This window comes from Triturus cristatus, chromosome 1_2, assembly GCF_964204655.1.
Source record: "Triturus cristatus chromosome 1_2, aTriCri1.1, whole genome shotgun sequence".
Lineage (NCBI taxonomy): Eukaryota > Metazoa > Chordata > Amphibia > Caudata > Salamandridae > Triturus > Triturus cristatus.
This window is the reverse complement of record NC_140580.1, coordinates 984,704,524-984,725,878: the sequence shown is the minus strand read 5'-3', so window position 1 is coordinate 984,725,878 and position 21,355 is coordinate 984,704,524. Positions and strand designations below refer to the sequence as shown.

General features: G+C 44.9%; 1 protein-coding gene across 1 annotated transcript in view; it reads left to right on the top strand.

Moving 5' to 3' along the window:
- The window catches only part of LOC146868525 (lipocalin-like), a 66,428-nt gene extending 46,481 nt beyond the window's left edge, over positions 1 to 19,947 (top strand). The window contains exons 4-7 of the mRNA XM_085610870.1: positions 8,289 to 8,402; positions 9,156 to 9,257; positions 11,185 to 11,211; positions 19,759 to 19,947. Coding sequence (XP_085466996.1) covers positions 8,289 to 8,402; positions 9,156 to 9,257; positions 11,185 to 11,207 — 239 coding nt within the window. The 3' untranslated portion in view covers positions 11,208 to 11,211; positions 19,759 to 19,947. The remainder of the gene's footprint in view (positions 1 to 8,288; positions 8,403 to 9,155; positions 9,258 to 11,184; positions 11,212 to 19,758) is intronic.
- Positions 19,948 to 21,355: the final 1,408 nt, after the last annotated feature.

Sequence of the window (21,355 nt, the reverse complement as noted above, 5' to 3'; positions counted from 1 at the left end):
TACTGTGCAGTAGCCAGTATTTGCGCTGAAGAGGAAACAGCCCAAGAACTTTCTGAATCTTTTAACTTTTTACACAGGTCAGGAAGTAGATTCTGCACAAACTTATCCACAAATAACCGTTGGCCACCCTCAGTACTCATATCTTGCCCACTGTGGTCAACAAACGTTTCTTCAAACCTAGTAAAGAAGTCTGACACTGTCTCATCTTTCTTCTGCTTGCATGCAGATAACTTGTCCCAATTTACGCGCATCGCGGGCATTATTGTCTTCATATACGTGATGATTCTACCAGGCAGTTCTGCCACTAAAGGCTCAGGTTTCGCACCACCCGTTTGTCTAGCATCAGCGGCGATGATGTTAGCCCATGTGTCTCCTAGTTCTGCAGCATGATCCGTATTACGTATGGATCCCCACAAGGGCTGTGGAACCACATTCCCAAACAGCATATCTACATCAGCCAGATTCATTACACAAGATTCTGCAGTCTGTGACAACTCCTTATAATAACCAGTAGGGTTTTTACGGGGATCAGGCAATGACTGCTTAAGTGCTAACACCTCAGATCTTTTCCATGGAACATGTACCCAAATACGCTGGAAATGTGCTACAACAGGTGGATTAGCATTTGCATCAGCGGGTCTCCAAACTGGGGGAACCTCACGCATCGGATATTGGCGTGCTTTTACCCTCTTTCCCACAGAAACATCAGGTTCAAACAACGACTGTTGACAATCATCATTCCTGAAGGACAATACAACCGCAACTGCTTTATCTACCTCGCGATCCACAATTATACCAGTTCAAAAGTCAAACCTCACTCTACACAACTCCTGCGGGCTCGGGTCTTTACCACTATCCTCCAATTCTTCACAGAGAATTTCGCACATTTTCTCAAACACATATCTCTGTTTTGGGGCATCCCACTGATGGAAAACGTTGACAACTGATTCCACATCATACAGTGAAGGGAAAACAATCCATCTACGCGCCATGCTATCTATTACCTTTTTCTCATCAGAGTTAGGCAATTGACTACGCAGTTGCTTACGCTGTAAACCAGGAGTCGCACCAGATGACTCAAAAAGAGGCGACATTAACGTAGTAACCACATTAGCTAGGCGCTGTCGCGCTGAAGGAGAAGCTGAAGCGAAAACAGGGGGAAAAACAGAGGGAAGAAAAGAGGATGCAGAAACAGGTACTGGAATGGTGGAAGGAAGAGTGTCAGGGGAGGCAGCTGCTGAATTAGGCAAAGTCGCAGGAAGCGCGGGGGCAGTCGGGAACACAACTGGCAGCCCTTGAGAGGGCTGCGCTATATGGACAAGAGCCGGCTGCGCAGCAGCCGGCGGTAGCGGCAAGGCTTGCTGTATATTAACTGGAGGTGGCATATTCACAAGCTGGGGAGGTGCCGGGACATTTTGAGCATACGGGGGTGGTGAACTCAACAAATGCGACATCAGGGGATCTTTCTCCTTTTCTTCTAACTCATTCTGCTTAGAGTGTGGTAAGGCTGGATAACATTTGTCGATCCCTAACTTACGCTGCCTGTGCAATTGCTCATTCATCTGCTCCTCCTCATTATCTTTAAATTGTACAGCTGCTTGCATTACTGTCATACCTCTCTCCCTTTTATTCTTTTTTGCTAGCTTAATTTCCTTCTGTTTGGCTTCTTTTCGCCATAAGCGGAAAGAGTCAAACATCGCCGGCTAGGCTTTCTTTTTGAACAATTTAATTTCTAAATTATCTAAAATATCGGTATCGAAACTACCATTTTGGGGCCATTTTAAAACACCGTCTTTCCTGGTGTAGTGGATCCACACTTCGTTATATGCAATAGGGCCTACGCCATGTTTTACATAGAGCTCATAAGTTGGAGTTCCAACCGGAGGGACCGGGCATGATTCCTCCAGCTGGAAATCTTTTCCACAACCCAAACAAAATATTCTACCAAATATTCTAGAACCAGGCATCTTTGCTCACTAGTCTAGATCCAAACGTCAAAGGATTATCAATTACGATAGTCTCGTGAATACACGAGTCCTCTGGCTTTGGCGTTTGCAAACTCCAAATTACCAAATCAAACGATCCCGAGGGATACCAAAACAAATGGGAGACGCTCCACTTATACTTAACTGAATATTGCTGATCGATGGCGTCACCAGAAGACTCTCTCGATTGTTTCGCTCTCTCAAAACTCGTCAAGGGTCCAAAACAGGTCGATTAATCAGGGCAGCAGTCCTTCGTAGCCGTCGGGACGCGGAGAACCTCGCAGAAAAGACTTTCGGACCACGTCGACATGCAGGGGTCGATGAAGTGGCGGCCTTCCTCCGGAATTTCCACACGAAGCTCCTCACGAACCTCTGGCTTGGACTGGTACCGCTGAAATCGTCCCGAGTTGGGCGCCAAACTGAAGTACTGGGTATTTTAGACCCAGCGGTGCAGGGGCACACACCCTATTCCAGACCTACAGAAACACAGAGTCTTCTTGGTGAAGTCAAAGATCGTTTATTGGCTGCAGACCAATTACAGGTATCCTAGAAGTACAACAGCGTGTATGTTCTCAGGAGACTGCTGAAAATCATAGAAACGGACTTCATCTTAAATACACTTTTCCCTGCCTCAAGCATACATTCCTAGGTTTTATGATACGGCAATATACAAGTGTACATTACAAAGAAAAGGCAGAGTCATGATGACTATCCCACATTCCAGTTCGGCCAGCCCACAATGATTTACACAGTAAGGTTCAGATCCCACATCGGATATCAATAGACCCCCCAATAAACATGAGCATCTCCTGTTTTGGGAAACAAGTCATAAAGCAGGAACAGTCAGGTGTGAAAGAGATTAGCCGGAGGCTCGTGTAGAATGAAAGGGTTTTATGATGGGTCAAACCCTGATGCTAATCACAGGTGGACGGAGGAAGGGGAGCTCGTGAGACCAGTTTGACCTGGGGCAGCAGAGCCAGCTGCCCAGGTCACAGAGAAGTCACGGGAAAGCACATGTACTGTAAGGCCCGTATCTGCTCCATTATAGCCTATGTGAGGGCAATGACAAGATGGCCACCGCTCTCAAAATGGAACCCGCGTAGTGAAGCAGAATAACGTGTACACAGTGCATTCATAGCTAGAACGATATATAAAGCACTCGTACATACCGCATTAATCATTTGCGGTTCGCCAATACCAGGATAGACAGGGGTAGGGCCCTGTCCCCTACGCGGTCAAAGAGATTAAAGTACGACAGTTCTGGCCATATCATCATGACCATACATTCCAACATTTCGGAACATCTTTGAGGAATAAGTGAAGAAATAAAATCGTGTGAATTTAGTTTCCCTATTAACTAAGATTGGAATGGAGGAAGCCTCTTGCCTAAATCGGAAGTGGTGTCATGTGTGCAGACCCCGGTACTGACCGTCCATGTACAAGAAGATGTTCTAGCCCAGGTTTGGGATGGACTCACTCCTCAGATGTAGAGGGGTCTTATTGCAGGAGGACCCTGCAACCAAAGCACAAGGGAAGCATTCTTTATAGCAGAGGTTTAAGGACACGTATTGAACAGGTATAATGAGGGCTAACTTCCCAGGTTGAGGAAATGCTTACTGTCTCGTTACTGAAGCCACTAAATGCTTGGGTGCAGTAGGACCCCACTCTACAGGTAAAAAGGGAGCTTACTGATGGTATACTCAAAGCAACCACAGCACAGGCAGATAACTCTCTTACTACTAATAAGTAGGAGTGGATCTCTGAAAACCACTGCCCACAAACAGCTGGAGTCCATAGCCCAGGTGTGGGAGGAGCCACTTCTTGGGTACCGGTGGAGCTTGCTCCCGGGGCACAGGCTGTGATTACTGTCTTGAAAGTTTTGGGGTGATCCATCAAGCGGGGACCGAGAACCAGAGGGTGCTTAAAAGCATGCTTTACCGGAGGACCTTTAGACATGGCTACAGCTGAACTGCTGAATGGAATTACACCAGATTTGGCAGAAAGGTAGATGTTAGTTCAGGAAAGTGCCTTTTTGTTATTGGGGTAAATCAGTTCAGCAGTTTTGAACTTATTTAAGGAAATCTCCAGTTGTGTAGAGACGCAGTGGATCATTAGGCCTAGGCCTTTTGGGGGTGGCAGTGGTCCCACGGGCAAGACCCCAAAAATAATTTTTTAATAACATTTTCGGCGGGAGTCGTGCTGGATCTGTGGCTGCACTAAATTTTCTTGAAATAATGAAGCATGGGCTCCTGTGCTTAGTTTGTAATAGGCCCCTGGGTGGTCCAAATCCCGAGGGCATGGTCAACTTATAATTATAGACGGGGGGCACATGGGGGCCCCCCTCCTAGAGTATTTATATTCACCAGAGACTGCCACCTCCCTGGGGTTTATTTTAGTATAGGGGGCCACGCAGGGCCCCAGGGACCACCACCTCCCTGGGGCCATTTTGTAAGAAATGGGGGGCCTCACAGACTCTCCATGGACCACCACCTCCCCGGGGCCAAAATGAATTTGAAGGGGCCTCACAGACCCCACCTGTGCCCAGGGACCTCTACCTCCCCGGGGCTTAGATATTTGTATTGGGGGCCTCAAGTACCCTCGGGGCTACAGGGACCACCACATCCCCCGGGCTGAAATACCAAAATGGGAGGGGGTACAGCACAGCCTCCTCCCGGCCCTTTATGGCCATGGGTCTAACACCTCCTCGGGGTGGCCCTTCTAAGTAAAAGGAGGGGGGGGGGTGCAGCCTCCCTCCTGGAGCCAGTAATGGCCCCGGGGACCCCCCCAGGACTGGCTCCTGCAGTGTCCAGGGGTGCCCACCCCTGGGACATTGCAGTTTGCTATGTCTTGGCTAGAGCATTACTGCTTCCTCGAAGCAGAACAGAATTGCTTTTGGACAGATGGAGCTGCGTATTTAGCAACTCCCTCAGTCCAAAAGCAATGACGGCACCTGCAGGATGCAGGGAGCCTGCAGGGACAACAGGGCCCTTCAGGCTCCCCCGCGGTCCCCAACAAAAATGACTGGGTGCCTTGGGTGGGACCAGGGTACGCAGTATTGTGGACAGGCTCTGGGAGATGGAGTCCCAAGGGCCAAAATTAGCCCAGGAGGGGGCCGCCTCACCCCCCTCCCTCCTTTTTAAAATACATTTTTTAAAGGGTCTGGCAGTGGGGGATAGGGTCCCTGGGGCCAAAATTGGCCGGAGAAGGGGCTGCGCAGCCCCCTTCCCTAAAACAAGAAAAGGAAGAGAAAAAAAAAACACCCGGCAACTTGCTGGAGGCCCTGCTTCTTTCTCCACCACTGTGCAGAAGCACGTCCTGGTGCACTGCAGGTTGAGGGATAAAGTCCCCTTGGCTGCTGAGGGTCCTTGGGGTCCAACAAGACCTCTTGTTACCTCCAGTAAGCCCCACACAATGGAATTAGTGAATGAGAGGTCTTTGAGGCCACACCCCCTTTCTCCACCACTCTGTAAATGCACCTCCTGGCGCTCTGCTGGTTGGGAAATAAAGTGCTCTTGGCTCCTGAGGGTCTCAGGACTAAAGTGAACTTCTTCCCCCAGCCAGTAGTACACCAGGAGGCGTGTTTGCAAAGTGGTGGAGAAAGGGGGCAGGGCCTCTGTTAAACTCTCAGCAATCCAGCTGTGTGGGTCTTTATGGAGGTAACATGAGGGGTCGTTGGCCCCCAAGGACCCTTAAGAGCAAGGGTACTTCATCCCCCAACTAGCAGTGCACCAGGAGGCGCGTTTGCAGTGTGGTGGAGAAAGGGGGCGTGGCCACTGAAAACCTCTCAGCAAACCCAGTGCGTGGGACTTACTGGAGGTAAAAGGAGGGGTAGTTGGACCCCAAGGACCCTTAATAGCCAAGGAGCCTTAATTCCCCTACTAGTAGTGCCCCAGGTGGCGCGTTGGCAGAGTGGTGGAGAAAGAGGGCATGGCCTCTGACAAAATTTCTGCAATCCTACTCTGTGGGACTTACTGAAGGTAACAGGAGGGGTATTTGTCCCCCAAGGACGCCCTTGGAGGCTAACTTCCCCTCCTTTTATCTCCAGTAAATCCCACACAATGGGATTGCTGAGAGGTCTTCAAAGGCCGTGCCCCCTTTCTCCACCACTCTGCAAATGTGCATCCTGGCACACTACTGCTTGGGGGATGAAGTGCACTTTACTCCTGAGGGACCTAGGGGGCCAAGAAGCCCTCCTCGTACTTCCTGTAAGTCCTACACAGCGGGATTTCTTAGAGCTGATTGGAGGCCCAGCCCCCTTTTTCCACCACTCTGCAATCGTAAGTAATACTTAAAAAAACAAAGAAATGCGCTGAAAAAACCAAAGGTAACAGTCACGTTATAGTTAGGAATTGGCATTTAAAAAAACCTTAGAAATTAATTTAAAAAAGCAAAGGTTAGAAGGACGTTATAGTTAGGAATTAGCATTTAAAAACAGTAGAAATTCACTGGAAAAAAACAAAGGTTACAGGGGCGTTATAGTTGGGCTCAGATTTCACTTGTACAAAACCAGTGAAACTCACGAGTTATAGTTACAGAGATAACTATAACTCGTGCCCCGGCAATGCACTGCTTATGACCCCACATATTACATCACTCATCACATGGTAAGTGACATCAATAATGTCTTCACTTATGACATCTCAAATTACATCACTTATGACATCATCCACAGAATCTCTGACACACTGACTCACACCCCCATATAACCTTTCATGCACCCACTCCAACTTCCACACTACTATTCTCAAACCCATTCACACACCCATACCAGTAATTATACACCCACTCACTGATTCATAGATCTACACACGCATCCACTCACTCACCCATAAGCCACTCATAGACCCACTCACTCACTAATACAGCCACTGACATATCTACTCATATAGCCACTCACACACTGTCAGTCACCCATAGAGCTAAGCAAATCTTCTCCCTCACCCATAGAGTCAATCACACAGCCACTTATTCACCCATACAGCTACACAAACACCCACTCGCTGACTCATACAAATACTAACACATGCTCATTCACCTATACAGTCACTGACACAAGCACACACTCACCCATACAGCCACTCTCAAGATCACTCACTAACCAATACAATCACTCATACTCCAACACTCTCCTATACTGGCTTTCACATATGCAGTTAGTCACCAATATACCACTGACACATCCACTCACTCACCAACAAAGCCATACACATACTCAGCCACCCATACAGCCCCTCACACATGCACTCACTAACCTATACAGCCACTGATTCACCCACTCACACATCCATAAGGCAGTCACACCCCCTCACCCATCCACACAGGCACTCATACAGATACTCAGACAACCAATCACTCACCCATACATCCACTCATGTACCCACTCATACACCCATACAGCCACTTAGACACCAACTGACACACTGATACAGACATTCACACAACTAGTCACTCACCCATACATTCACTGAGACACATAATCACTCACTTATACAGTCAGTACCGCACCCACTGAATCATCCTTACACGCACTACTACACCCTATGATTCACCAATACGCCTTGGTGGATATTAACACTCATAAACTTTTTAAAAACACACAGTCACTGGATGATGCCATCAGTTATGTCATTTGAGATGTCATCAGTGATAGCATGAGTGGCGTCACTGACCATGTCATGAGTGATGTAATATGTTAGGTCATAAGCAATGCATTGCGGGGGCGCGAGTTATAGTTAGCTAACTAACTCTAACTGCTGAATTTCACTAGTTTTGTACGAGTGAAATCTGAGTCTAACTATGATGTCCCTGCAACCTTTGTTTTTTTTCAGTTATATATATATATCTGATATAATAATTTCATATTTTTAATTATCCAGCACAAGACGCGGATATGAACATGGCACTTTAAAACCTTAGAGCAGGTTGATAGTCCCTGCCCTTCACAGGAATGTGTTGTACCTTCTTCCAAAACACAAATTGTTTCCCTTCAGTCTCCAAAAGGGGCTCTGGGTCTTCTGCTAACCCTCAGATGCTTGGTTTGTCAATATGGTAAGATCATTAGCAGCACAAGATATGATATACTTAGCAAAATCTTATTTTTAATTTTAAAATAAGAGAGTCATGTTTGAGCAGTGGTACAGTTACTCTTTCTCAGTGGCATTTCTCTGAGTAGGCTAGATCCAGTTTGCCAAATGACTGCCCTATTTGGGTACCATATACATCGGTGGGTTTCAGCTGTTCAGTTTCATGTTTTACTTTTCTATTTCCATTTACTCTCTTTCATTTCCTTTATGCACTTTGCAGGCTGGGGGAGCGAGCATGATATCCGCATAGTTTCTACCAACTATGACGAGTACGCGTTGGTGTACAGCCGCAAGGCCAAGGGGACAGACTTCTTCACTATGGTGACCCTTTATGGTGCGTACCTAAGGAAGGATTGCAATTTATCTGCTTCCCCGTTGGAACCAATCTAATGTGATGTTACATTATGTTAAGTGTATTGTATAGTGCATTCCAACTATTTGTACACCACCACATACTGGGAATCTGAATGCCTTTTACGGTTCTGGCATTGTCAGTGATCAAAGTCAAAGTGGTCAGCTGAACTTCTATTTATTTGTCTGGAGTGTTGTTTAGAGGCGGGTAATATTGAATGGTGGCTGACCAAGTAAACTAATGCGATGTTTAGCAACTGATTACATTTATTGTGGGTTGCAAGATCCTGTTGTGAATCTGCATGGGCCATTATGTGTCTGGATTTGTATGTTGAGGGACATTGCAGTTTCTTTCATTCAGTTGGGGAGTATGGTTGCGCATTACTCAAATTCAGAAGATTGTTATGTTTCCAAACGTCTTTGCATTTTACGTCGCTTTGATACCATTCTATGTGCATGAGCTTGTGGTAGGGTTACGTTATCTTCATTAGAAAGGATGATATTTAGAATGGTGAGAGAATATAGATATGTCGGTATAGCTTGAATGGACATGCAGTTGAGTTGGCAAAGGCTTAGCCATCATATGGCTTGAAGCCATGTTGCATGTTTGATAGTTTCAGGGGTTTTGGTTAATGTGTATTTCTGTTGCAGTGTGAATGTTTCTTGACCTGAATGTGTTGTAGAGGTTTAATTAACCTAAATGATTAATATTTTGCTTTTCTATTTCTGATTGTAGGAAGATCAAAGACCCTTCGCCCTGAACTGCTGGAGAAATTCGAAAGATTCTCCCTGGACCAGGGACTACCCCAGAGCAGTATCATTACTCTGCCCCAAACTGGTAAGAATATGACCCATAAACGATTATAAATGTATATGGCCTTCGGGTGATCACATCCTCTCCATGCTAACCGTTCAATGCAACAGAAAGCGTCATCCAATGTATTCTCTATTATTGTGCTTTGTCAATCACTTTGAGGGATCCTGTAAAATAAACTTTTACTCTCTAATCAATTTTTTTTCATGGTAATCCTTCAATTTTGGGAAAGACTTGTAAACCCCTGCCTTCCCAGCCGTTATGTTATCCCTCTTACATGGAAATGTTTTGATGCCTGTAAAAGCCATTGCAAGAGCTCTATTTATTCTGCTCTGATCGTGTCCTCATTGTTTGGGGATGTCCAGCATTTCAAGACATTTGCAGTAACATTGTGAATGCCAAATATAGACTTGTAAGTAGCAGCGCCTACTAACACATGCCAATGTGCTGTTCAGATTTTCCACTAAAAACACATGTCTGAGATTCAGGAGTCTTCTAGGTCATGGCTAATCCAGCAGAAGGACCTTATACCATTGTGTGTAAATTAGTTTGACGCAAAGAGACCAGTGATGCGGCATAGAAAAATGGACAGCCATTGTCTATGTCACCCCAAAGAAAATAACAACTTACCTCTGATTCTATAGTGACTTCACTGTCTGAGGCCTCCTTCACCTAGCATTACTTTAAAATTGATATATATCTGGTCTCCTACCACTCACCCTATCACTCTCTGGCCATAACCTTTCCATGCAAATATTGGGAAAAACTTGGAGTCCGGCTATCCTGGGGTGGGTGGGCAGGTATGTTTTTATCCCGGTGAGGGTACCACGCCTCCACTTAGTTAAAAAAAAAAAAATACCTACCGTTCTGTCACCCTCCCATCCCCTATTATGCAAAAAATGCCAGAAATACCTAGTGTCTGTGATTATCCCTCATCACCCCCAGCTACTACACCACCCAGTTCCAATATTTACAACAACAACAAAAATGGTGCAGCCGCCACCCGTAGAACCACCCTCACATTCCTTTATGTATAGAGCTCTAGGCTGAGAATCGTGATTAACTGATTCCCACAACACACTGATCATCAGCAAATGAATTAGAAGATGTAATGAATGAGCCACAGCATGCACGTATGAATGAATAAGATGCCTAAATGAGTTTATTGATAATGCCCCCAGTCATATTGTATTCCGGCACAATTGATTGTACTGTGCTTGGTGTTTATTATGATTCCATATTTGTAACATGGATTTTACTAGTTTTCATCGACATACACACAGTCTGACATTTCAAATAGAGCATTTTGTGTTATGGTTTGTAACTGATTTTAATTTATGTTCTTATAGATCGCTTTTAGTCCAACTATCTAGTCCATGTCTGCGTGACTCATTAAATTGTTAGAGCTTCTGCATTAAGGCCACCACATCTGACTAAATATTTATCACTTTTTAAAAAAACGTTTTGAATTTTTAATGGTTTTTATTAACCACACAACGTTAATGAATAAACGAACAAAGTGTGTGCCACCTTGATTCTCCTGCCTTCTTCATGTTTCTGAGAACCAAGGAAGCCGGTGGAGCTCATCGCTTAAGAGCATGTGCCTTATGGCCTAGAGAGCATCATGGCTGTGTTCTTAAAGATGACTTCTTCTATAATCCATACATAACCATAATGATTCCAGAGTATCCCTTTGATGATTGATGACGTTTCTTTGGGATATGAGTCTGGTTGATACATCATTTACTAGATGCTCCCTTAAACTGGTGACTGCTAATGCTCCAAAGAAGCTGAAAGCAGTATACATGGATTCTTCACTTAAGAACCCTGTTTTTTCTACTAGGCCTTGAGAAAAACATTAAAACATTGAATGCATACATGCCTTTTTATGGAAACAGACAGTATTTAGCAAGCATACTGACAATTCATATTTGCTGTTTTTCTTTCACAGATAAATGCATGACAGATGCATAAAGAGGTGGGTACAATCCTATGTGTAGCCAATGCTTGGGATTCCAAGGTAGGACCTCTCAAATTGTACCCATTGGTTGGAGAAGGAGGATCAATTTCTACCCTGGGAAGCTTTGTCATTGTGGTCTTTCCTAGAACTCCTAACTCCTAAAGTCAGGAATTATGCTTTTACATACATTTAGTTATTTGAAATGTTCCTTTATGCATTTAGAAATTGTCCATTATTTTTTAAGGTGGTGCCCTTATATGACCCTGTCCCTCACTCCTGTTTACCTGTGGTAAATTGATCCTGAGCTCAACTGAGCTCTTTGCGCCTGCTTCACAAAGCCTCCCACGCTCAAGTGTGAGAGAGAAAGTCAAAGCTTCCACATGCAGAGGTGTCATCTGCAAAGGCTGAAGTTATGCAATATATGCAGAGCTTCCCTAGTTGCAAGTTATATCTAGATGTAAAGAATTGGGTGTTCCAGGGAGAATATCCACAATGAATGTGTATTCCTTCACAAGATCATACTTAACTCTCCTTCCATCTTGGACATAAAATGATACAGACCTTCCTGCCACTTAGTAACCAGAGAACATGAGTCCATTCATGAAGTTAGATGTCGTTCTGTAAGCCCTGACCAGTGACTGAAAAACCTCCGATATGGTACAGTCTTAACAACCCACTGCACATCTAACATTCTTTTCACAAAATTAAAGCCAGTTCCCATAAACTAATGTGGAAAAAAATCGCTTGTGCAACAAATCCTGAAAAATGTGTCCCAGCTCCCCGACAAACCTGATTTGAGCCTATTGAATGTAATAACCTATAAGATTCAGTTTGTCTCTGATTTTGTAGTATGTCAAACCGGCCAAGAAAATCCATTACCAATTTTTGGCAAGGTCTAGCTGACATGTCCACTTTTGCATTAGGCTATCAGCTGGAACACACACATGCTGCTCTCAGAAGCATATATGTCACTGTCCCCTCATGGACAGTGTTGCAGCTCTCAATGTGCACGGATCTGCGGATGGCTGCAGGAAGGTAAAGGATGCTGTTCCAGGCTACTAAAAAAAAGTATTGCTCCACAAGTAGCGCAGCAGTGGGAAAAGAATCATCCATTAAGGGCCTCATTCCAAATTGGGTGGAGCGGGATTTCCGGTGAAGGTGGGGATAGCTCCCCACCAGATTCTATGTTTAACTGGGTGCCAGAATTCGGGGAAATATGCATGATTGAACACGCTCATTACTGGTTCAGAATGTTATACACCATTCTATGGATATCTTGAAAAAAGGCACGTTTGATGAAGATGCTAATGTTTACTGCGGCTGGCGGAGCATTGGAAGGGTCCATTCATTATTAGACTGGTTCTAAAAGTGGAGGACACACTCTATTAGTTCACATTCTTCACTGTCTAGCTTCACACTCTCTATTTGATGACTGGCTCACAAGCCCTATTGCTTCTGGGCATTGAAACTACAGTTGTGTACTGAATTTCTCAGACACACTCTGCCCCCAGGTATCTTTTTTCCAGGCTGTCTTGGCAATTGAACAAAGATGGAGTTTTCAAGTTTCCAACTTTGGAGTAGTCTAGACTGCTCAAAGGGCGCATGTTACTGCAGTGATCCAATACGAGGTCGGTTTTAGGCCACGGATTCAGATCTGATTAATCCATTGGAATGCGGCGTGCTGTTCAATGTCCTTGTCCAATGCACAATAATTACACAATAAACTTTGAGAGGTAACTAAAGTAACAATGTCAAGTTTTCACTGCATTCGGTATGGTGAGTGTTCAGGGTGGATTATTTTAGCACCACAACCAGACTCCTGTTGCTTGGTCTTGCACTGAGGATCTCAGAAAAAGCTTACTCCATGGCTTCCCTTTGAGCTATTTCTGAGAATCATAGGAACCCCCCCAGGTGTTGACTTGGGAATCCTCTGCGGGTGAGCTTTGTGTCGGCACATGTGAGTTGATTGTCCCTTCCAGTCACAATACCTTATCTGAACTAAGTACCAACTTATGACTCCATGGCATTGTCAAAAGCAGGCATGAAGCCACACAGACTATACCTTCCACCTGGGTGGACTGGGCTGCCCAAGAATAGGGCATTGATTTTATAGAACCACAAAATTATGAATCAAATGTGGACATACAAAAACACTATATCAGTTGTACATCATGGTTCTGAAGAGTGAATCAGAGTGATTGGAGCACATGGTCATGAAGAGAAAGTCAGTATTGCGCAGTGGCGATTCGGGCCAAATGACATTTGGAGGCGCAAAAAATAGACACATAACATATACACATATATACATATAACACATACACAATAATATACACATTAACAAAAAAAAAATCACTTACCTTACACTACCTCCCAATGTTCTGCAGAATGGCCTTGTTGTTCTGCAGCACGTCCTCCAAGCGCGAAGCCTACAGCCAACTCTCTCATCCAATCAAGATGCTGTTCTAAAGCATCTTGATTGGTTGGAGCGGGCTGGCTTCATGCTCCAAAAGGCACTGTAGGCCTGTGTTGCTCTCCAACCCAGCTGTCCAAGTCAGCCGGGTTGGAGAGGTTTGAATTGTGCATTTCAGTCTGACCGTAGCAAGGTAGCCGATCAAACCAACATGCACAATGTAAACTTAAGTGGCCACTCCTCACTGCTGCCAATCATTGGCAGCAGTGACGCACTGGACCTGTCCTCGCACTCCGTTTGCTGGCAGAAAGAGTCAAAAATAAAATGGTAATACAATCATTTTATTACCATTTCATTATGGCGCTTTCTGCCCAGTAGTGTTGGGTGATTTAGCTCCTCCGCTCCCATGGAGGAACCTGTGCTGGGATTGAGGTGCATTGGCCACATTGGTGTCAACTCTTATTATGGTACAAAGTCATGAAAACTGTGTCAAAGTGTTAATATGAGATGCATTTGCACTAGAAACTAGACCTGAAGTAACACATAGTAGCATTTTGCACTAATTTGCATCAAGGGTATGTCACTTACATGGCAGGTGATCATTACCATACAACCACCCATGGTTTTTAGTGCAAAGTTCTGTCTACTAACATTTGTAGGTAGCGCTTTGTAGCAGAGCACTCACCACCTTGAGGCAGGTGCAAAGTTGAAGTTTTCTTTTTTCAAAACTTGTCTAACTTTGCATGTGTAGTATACTGTAGAGCACATTTGAAAATTGAGAAAAGCTTTAAACTATGTCTGAGCATAGTATTTTGAACTGGAAGGACTCCCTTCCAGTATAAAACCTATGCTAAACAGTATGATGCAAAAGTGGTAGGCAGCAAGAAAGTGCGCCAGTGCAGGCGATGACTGTAACAGTGCCATATCTTGGTGAATGTGACACTATACTCATTCCTTCCCTTCATGTAACACAGTGGAGCAATTTTGGTTGCTGCTCTGCATTGCTTCAAAAAATCGTAAATTTGCCCTTTACTTGTAGCATGTGTACACAGAAGAGAATGCCTTGGATAGGATAAGAGACCATGGGCTACATGTAGGACCGTTTTTAGCCATCACAAATTGAGATTTGGACCGTTTGTGACCGCTAAAAAGGGCTGTAGGATATATCAATCCTATTTTGAAAGTCAGTAACCTTATAATGACTCAAAAAAATAGGGTTTGCGAGTCACTGAAGGGACGCATTAGCAAGCCCCTACCTATTAGCGAGTCTCAAGTCCATGTACAATTGTTTTGTGACCGGAATGAGGTCGCAAAAGAAACACTGTTTACCACTTACTTCAAGTAATTGGTAAGCCAGTAACAAACAGAAAGGGGGACCCCTTCCCCTTTGTGACTGGTATTGAAAACGTTTTTAAGAGCAGGCAGTGGTTTCACGGACCACTGCCTACTCATAAAAAATGAAACAGCTCAGAATGGGCGGTTCGCAAGAGCGAGAAACATTGGTTTCACATGGATTGGGCAGTCTCTTGCAGGCCCCTGTGGGACTTGGCTCGGCTCTCTCGCAGAGCTCGACCCCGCAGTGCATATATTGCTACCCCCACTAAAACAGTGCTGGAGATATGGGATAAATTGGCGGTCTTTCGTGGCCTGACTACGTTCCCTTCTAAAACCCCCATGTTTCCGCCCGCATTGCAATCACGGGCATTTAGCGGATGGTCTGACGGTGAATGCCATGTTATTCAAGTCATGTTTCAAGAGGACAAATTTCTCTTGTTTGATCAATGCAAACGATCCTTTCACCTTACAGAGGGTGCTCGGATGCAGTATTAACAGCTATGCCATTGGTTGCTAGCGCCAACATATACTCAAGGAGCTACTAGAAAGCTCACGCCGTTTGAAACTCTAGTGCACCGGTTCGATCTGTTGCGGGGACTGATTTCACGCACCTATTCTGTCTTGCAACACTCACACCAACCCCTCGCCATACTTATCAAAAGCAAGGGCACTTGGACTTGAGAGAGGACATAGACCCTGAGAGCTGGGCACGGTTATGGCAGGAAATACCAACATTTGCACTGTGCAACGCGAATCCGCTTACAAGCTCATGTCGCGCTGGTACTTTATCCCGGTTCGCCTGCATCAGATGCTGCAAAATTTCCCTCCGGCTTGCTGCAGATGTCAGGCTGCCAGAGGGGACTTTCTCCACATCTGGTGGTCCTGTCCGAAAATGGAAATGTTCTGGAAGGAGATCCTCTGCCATATAAAAGATGTGGTGGGGTTCCCTATACCCGCTTCCCCAATGATTACACTGCTAGGCATTCGGTCCCGACTTTAACGACCATGAAATACTCAGACTGGCGTTTAATACTACAGATGCAGGAGCAGCCAGACATTTCATAGCGTTGTTTTGGAAGAAACCACACCCTCCTCCGGTAGCCACTTGGTTCCTCTGCCTATGGCAGGTTTTAGCCCTTGAATTGCTTACTGCACGTCTCAAACACGCAGATGCTAAGTTCACACGCGTTTGGCAACCACTCATACACCACTTCTCTAAGATGGAGCACTCCAGATTGTCCCTCCTAGACTTCGAGCCTTGCAACTGTTTGACGACGCCTTGCACCCTTATGTAAGGGGTCGCCGACAAGACACCTCTGAATCATTGCCCCCGTAGGAGAAGACTCCCCTATTCCTCTATTCTAGATCCCCTAACCCATCCCAGCTATAAGGCACTGTTAGGATGCCTCTTCATGTTCTCTCACAAGGGTATGTATCTGGCCGCTATTTCCTCCCCTCTTCTTCCCCTTCTTTCTTTTCTTTTTTCCATCTCTCTCATTTCCTCTTTCCCTGTTTCCTTGTTTAACATGGGAGATGGGCCCAAGCAATTGCTCAAGTTGGAATGTCAAGTTGTGTACCATATGACCCAGGAGAGCAGGTTATGTATTATGTTGTATTATACGCATTAATTAGTACTGTTGCTTCGGACAAACCTTTGCAATTCTTTCATGATGTTAACTGCCTCCAATTGGATACGCCTGCTACAAGAGACTGGGAGGGAGAGACTAGCCTGTACCCTCAAGGAGGTACAATGGCATGCTGTCTGGTTCCTTGCTTAGGATAACTTCCCTCTCTTCCGTGATATGGGTGAAAGAGAAAAGGTAATGTCTCCCGAGGCTTATACTACTGCTCCTCCTCTACCTGTAATGTCTTGACACTCACTTTGAGTGATGGTGGTTTTCTTTTGTGCTTTGTTGATGAGGGCGCATTGTCCCGAAATGTATGTTATTCTCTGTTAAGCTTTAATAAATAGATTTGAAACAAAAAATGAAACAGAAATGTTTCATTTTTTTTTTCTTCAAAAGTATCCCATTTTCCTTTAAGGAAAACGTGCTGCAGTTTAAAAAAATGCTTTATTTAAAAAGAAGTCACAGACATGATGGGCTGCTGACTCCAGCAAGCCACCATCCCTGTGAGTGCTGGCCATTCCCAATGTGTCGCACATTGCGACCTTCCTCATGAATCTTAATGAGGCAGGTCGCTTGTGACCCATTTAGGAATTGCAAACGGTGTCAGAGACACTGTTGCAAATTTCATTTTGCGACTCGCAAATTGTGAGTAGCTAAACATTGCAATTTGCGAGTCACAAAATGAAATGGTCATTCATGCTTGCAAGTAGTTTTCATTTCTCCTATTCAGTTTATCTTTCTAATGTAGACCTAGCCAGAATGTCAACATAGCACTGTGTGTTATTGTTTAGCATACTCACACTAGGTAATGCCCAGTAATGCAGACTTGATCATAACTTAGGCAGCCTTTCATTTATTTTTTTTTGGAAGTACGGTGCAGTAGTGGCTCCTCCGCTAAGGTGGAGGGGCGTCGCCCCACTGCTGTGCAGCAGCGAAATAAAGGAAACATAAAATGATATTAACTCAAGGTTATTATCATTTTATCTTTTCCTGCTGCGGCAGCTTAGCAGGGTGGGGTGGGGCTACTCTGACACAGGATTAGGGGGAGTGGTGGGCACACTTTGCAAGTGCTCATGACTGTTTGGCCGGTCGTCTGGGGCAAACATTCATACTCACTTAGCATGTTCTCCACCCATGCTGCATTACAACCTTGGTGGAGAACAAGCTCAGGCTCCCATTCCCTGGCTGAGCAACGAATAGGGATCCTGGGCGTGCTTCATGTTCTGTTCCGGCGGTGCAGTGGGATGAGGAGGAGAGACGTGGAGGTAGGGTACGTTTTTTAAATTTTATTATTTTCATTCTCCTTAACCCTCACCCTCCTGCCCCCCCCCAGCCCGATGGGTGCCGGCCTTGACTGGTAGGGTGTAAGATAGAACATTCTTAATGCACAGTTCAGCTTGGTGATGTCTACTGTCACATTGTCTTACATTGCTATCCAAGACGTTTTAAGAGGAATATTGTTTACATAAATACTTCATAATATATAAGAAGCTATTTGAACTTAAGAGGCATATATGGGGCTTGGGAGAGTGAATTCTACAGAGTATCCTAATGTATCCCAAAGTCCTCCAAATATGCTTATCATTGCATCACCTTAGCCCTGTGCGGCGGCCATTAATATTTTTATATAGCTTGCTACTGCCCGAAGGTGTCTAGGCATTACCTTCAACAGGAGTAGAGAAAAACAGGGTTATGGAAATAGTGAAAAGAAATCCTAGAAGGGAAGCTAAGGAAGAACTATTGATTAAAAAACCATGACTTCAAGGCTTTCCTGAAAGTGAGAAGGCTCGCACTATTCTTCAAGTGGAAAGGGAGGAAGTTCTATCTTTTGGCTGTACAGTGAATGAAACTTCTGCCTCTCAAGAAGCTCTCTTAGCGTTGGGAATAATCACATTCTAGGCCAAAGAAGACCAAAGGGTTCAAGACAAATGCAAAAACAATTGATGGACAGAATGCAGAACAATGTCATACATTCACCCCAGTACAGAGATCTGGGCCTAAATCCATCGCTTTTTTGCTCACCATGCCATTCCAGTTTGGACCCAGCCATATGCAAATCAATCTTGACCCTGTGCTGGGAACAGTCCAGCCTGAACTGCCAAGCCAAGTCCTCCCTGGACTGGAAATAAGCATTCTAGGTCCGGTTTCGGAGTTTCACCCCTCTTCAGCCAGGATAGCTTGATCCCAGTGGCATGGAGAGCACGGGACCCACATCTGGGCATACCCGTCCCACTCTGGGTGACAAATGCAAAAACAACAGTTGATGGACAGAATGCAGAACAATGTCATACATTCACCCCGGTACAGAGATCTGGGACTAAATCCATCATTTTATTGCTCACCATGCCATTCCAGTTTGGACCCAGCCATATGCAAATCAGTCTTGACCCTGTGGCTCATGGGAACAGTCCAGCCCGAACTGCCAAGCCAGGTCCTCCCTGGACTGGAAACAAGCATCCTAGGACCGGTTTCGGATGTTTCAAGACAGGCGGTACCAGTTGAATTTCTGTATAAAATAATCTTGACCTAGGCCATTCAAGGCTTTAAAAGCAATGCAAAGTGATTTAAAACCAGTGCGTTCCTAATGGGTAGCCAATGGAGCTGAGCCAGAGCTTGAGAGCCTGAGTGATGCTTTGGTATCCTGAGTAGCCCACGTGCCGCAGCATTTTGCAGGACTTGTAGTTTATTTGTAAGTCTCTGCTGAAGGGTAATATATAATGCATTGCAGTAATCCAATTTTGAGAGCACTAACGCTGTGACTGCCAGCTTCTGCATATCTTGCGAAATGAGGGGGAAAATCTTCCTAAGGATTTTAAGGGCAAAGAAAGATGAAGAGGCCATAAGATAGATTTGCTTATCAAATGTTAAATTTTTATCAAAGGTGATGCCTGGGTTTTTTGCTTTGGAGACTGCAGTATGTAGATTTCCTAGCTCGTGTAGCAACCAAGTTGTAGACCAGACAGATGAATTGTTGCCCAGCTAGAGCAGTTAGATTTAAACAATTGTTGGACATCCAATTGCTAATCTCCAACATACAGCTTTTAAATCTGCTTGCTGCATCCTTTAAAATTATGAGTTTTTAAGAGCGATCGAATGCAGCTAATGGACAGGTGTTGGAGGATGAAGTATCAAACACGCGAGAGGGACAGGTTGGATGTGTTCACTAACCTTCGTTTTCTGTTTCTTTTTTAGGAAACCAGGTAATACCGGATATCTCTATACGAAAAAGTCCAAGCAGGTTCGAGAGTAACTAAAGTTGCAACTCTGCTGTGTAGAAACCGTTTGGACTGCAGAAATGTCCACAGTGTTCCATCAGGAGCTCGCAAAAGGATTCCTTTCTTGCATTGCTTTTATTGAATAAAATTGTGAAAGAGAAAAAAATACTTATCTGTGGGTTTTTGTTGTGCTTTGAAATGTGCAGACCAATATGCAGCTTCTCCTGTGAATTATGGTTTTAACACTGTTAGGAAAGATGGGATACTCCTCTAGGGTAGCCTGTAATCCCCTCTCAAAAATGTAGGGACTCAGCTAGGTCTGTGAATGAATGTTGAGGGTAAGTGGAGGGAGGTTAACTAAATCTAAGCTGTGCATTTTGCCTTCAGACAGAACCAAAGTAAGTTGGAGCTAGCCAAGCAGCCTTCTGTCGGTCAGATTGTCTTCTACTCAGACACTGGAAGCATAGGACACTTAATGTAAGCTGCCTGTCAATGGCCCAGAAAGACAGACAGCTGAACACTGGCAGTCCTCTTTATGGGGGTAGTAGCATCCAGTACCACCTATATCAGTCATACTCTGGGCAATGTGATTTTCTTTTTTATTTTTTTATGACATTGTTTTTAAGATGTGGTTTGTTGAAGGAAGGTTGCACAAAATGCCCAAGTGAATACATCTAATCTCTTTTATGTATCTGATGTAATCTATCTATCTGATTGAATCTACCCATCTATCCCCATTCAAGAGGCCAAGGGGCAGGCGAAGGTTACTGGGCCACAACTATGGGGGTTGAGGCATTTTACCTGTGCTGGGCCTGCCCTACTGTGGCTTTGAAAACTGGGCCTAGTACAACCAATACTACACTTGACTTTTCAGTGATAGTGAGGGTGAGCAGTCACAGACTTCTCAAGGAGGTTAGTGTGGGGATTACTCAGTCTCAAGAATAAATACCACTCCCCCTTCCCCCCTTCCAACAGTACAATAAATCAATGTCCAGCCCAGTGCTTCTCTTTGTAGAACAGACAAGTACTTTGTTACACACATAAATATAGACAACCACTACACAAGCAATTATAGTTGAATACTAGATTCTCTAGTTCCCGTGCTTGATGCTTGTAGGGGCCTCTGCTGACCGGACCCTCCCTGGCTCTAGTGGACCACCCATATGGTACAGGGTTACTCCTTTGCAGAAGGTTCTGGGTCTCGCAGGAAAATTAGTGGGTGGAGCTTGTGCTCTCCGTCTCCCTTCTGATATTGTAGTTCACCCCCAGCATGATCAGTTATTCACCAAGTTCAGGCTAGCAGGAGGTTCGGACCACAGTCTCACTGTCCATTTTCTTCAGGTCTGGTCCCAAACCAATGACACACTTGACAGTGTCACGGGTACACAGTGTACTTATGGGGCACATGGACCACCAGCAGGTGTTGATTCCAGTTTTAGTCGGGTTTCAGTCGTGCCCACCACTCAGGCACACTGTTTCAAGGGCCTGGTGGCTCCGACAGGGATTGGTCATGTGTATCACACTGCCTGACCCAGAAGTACAGTGATTCTTTCAATGCTTTTGGTTCATGGGTC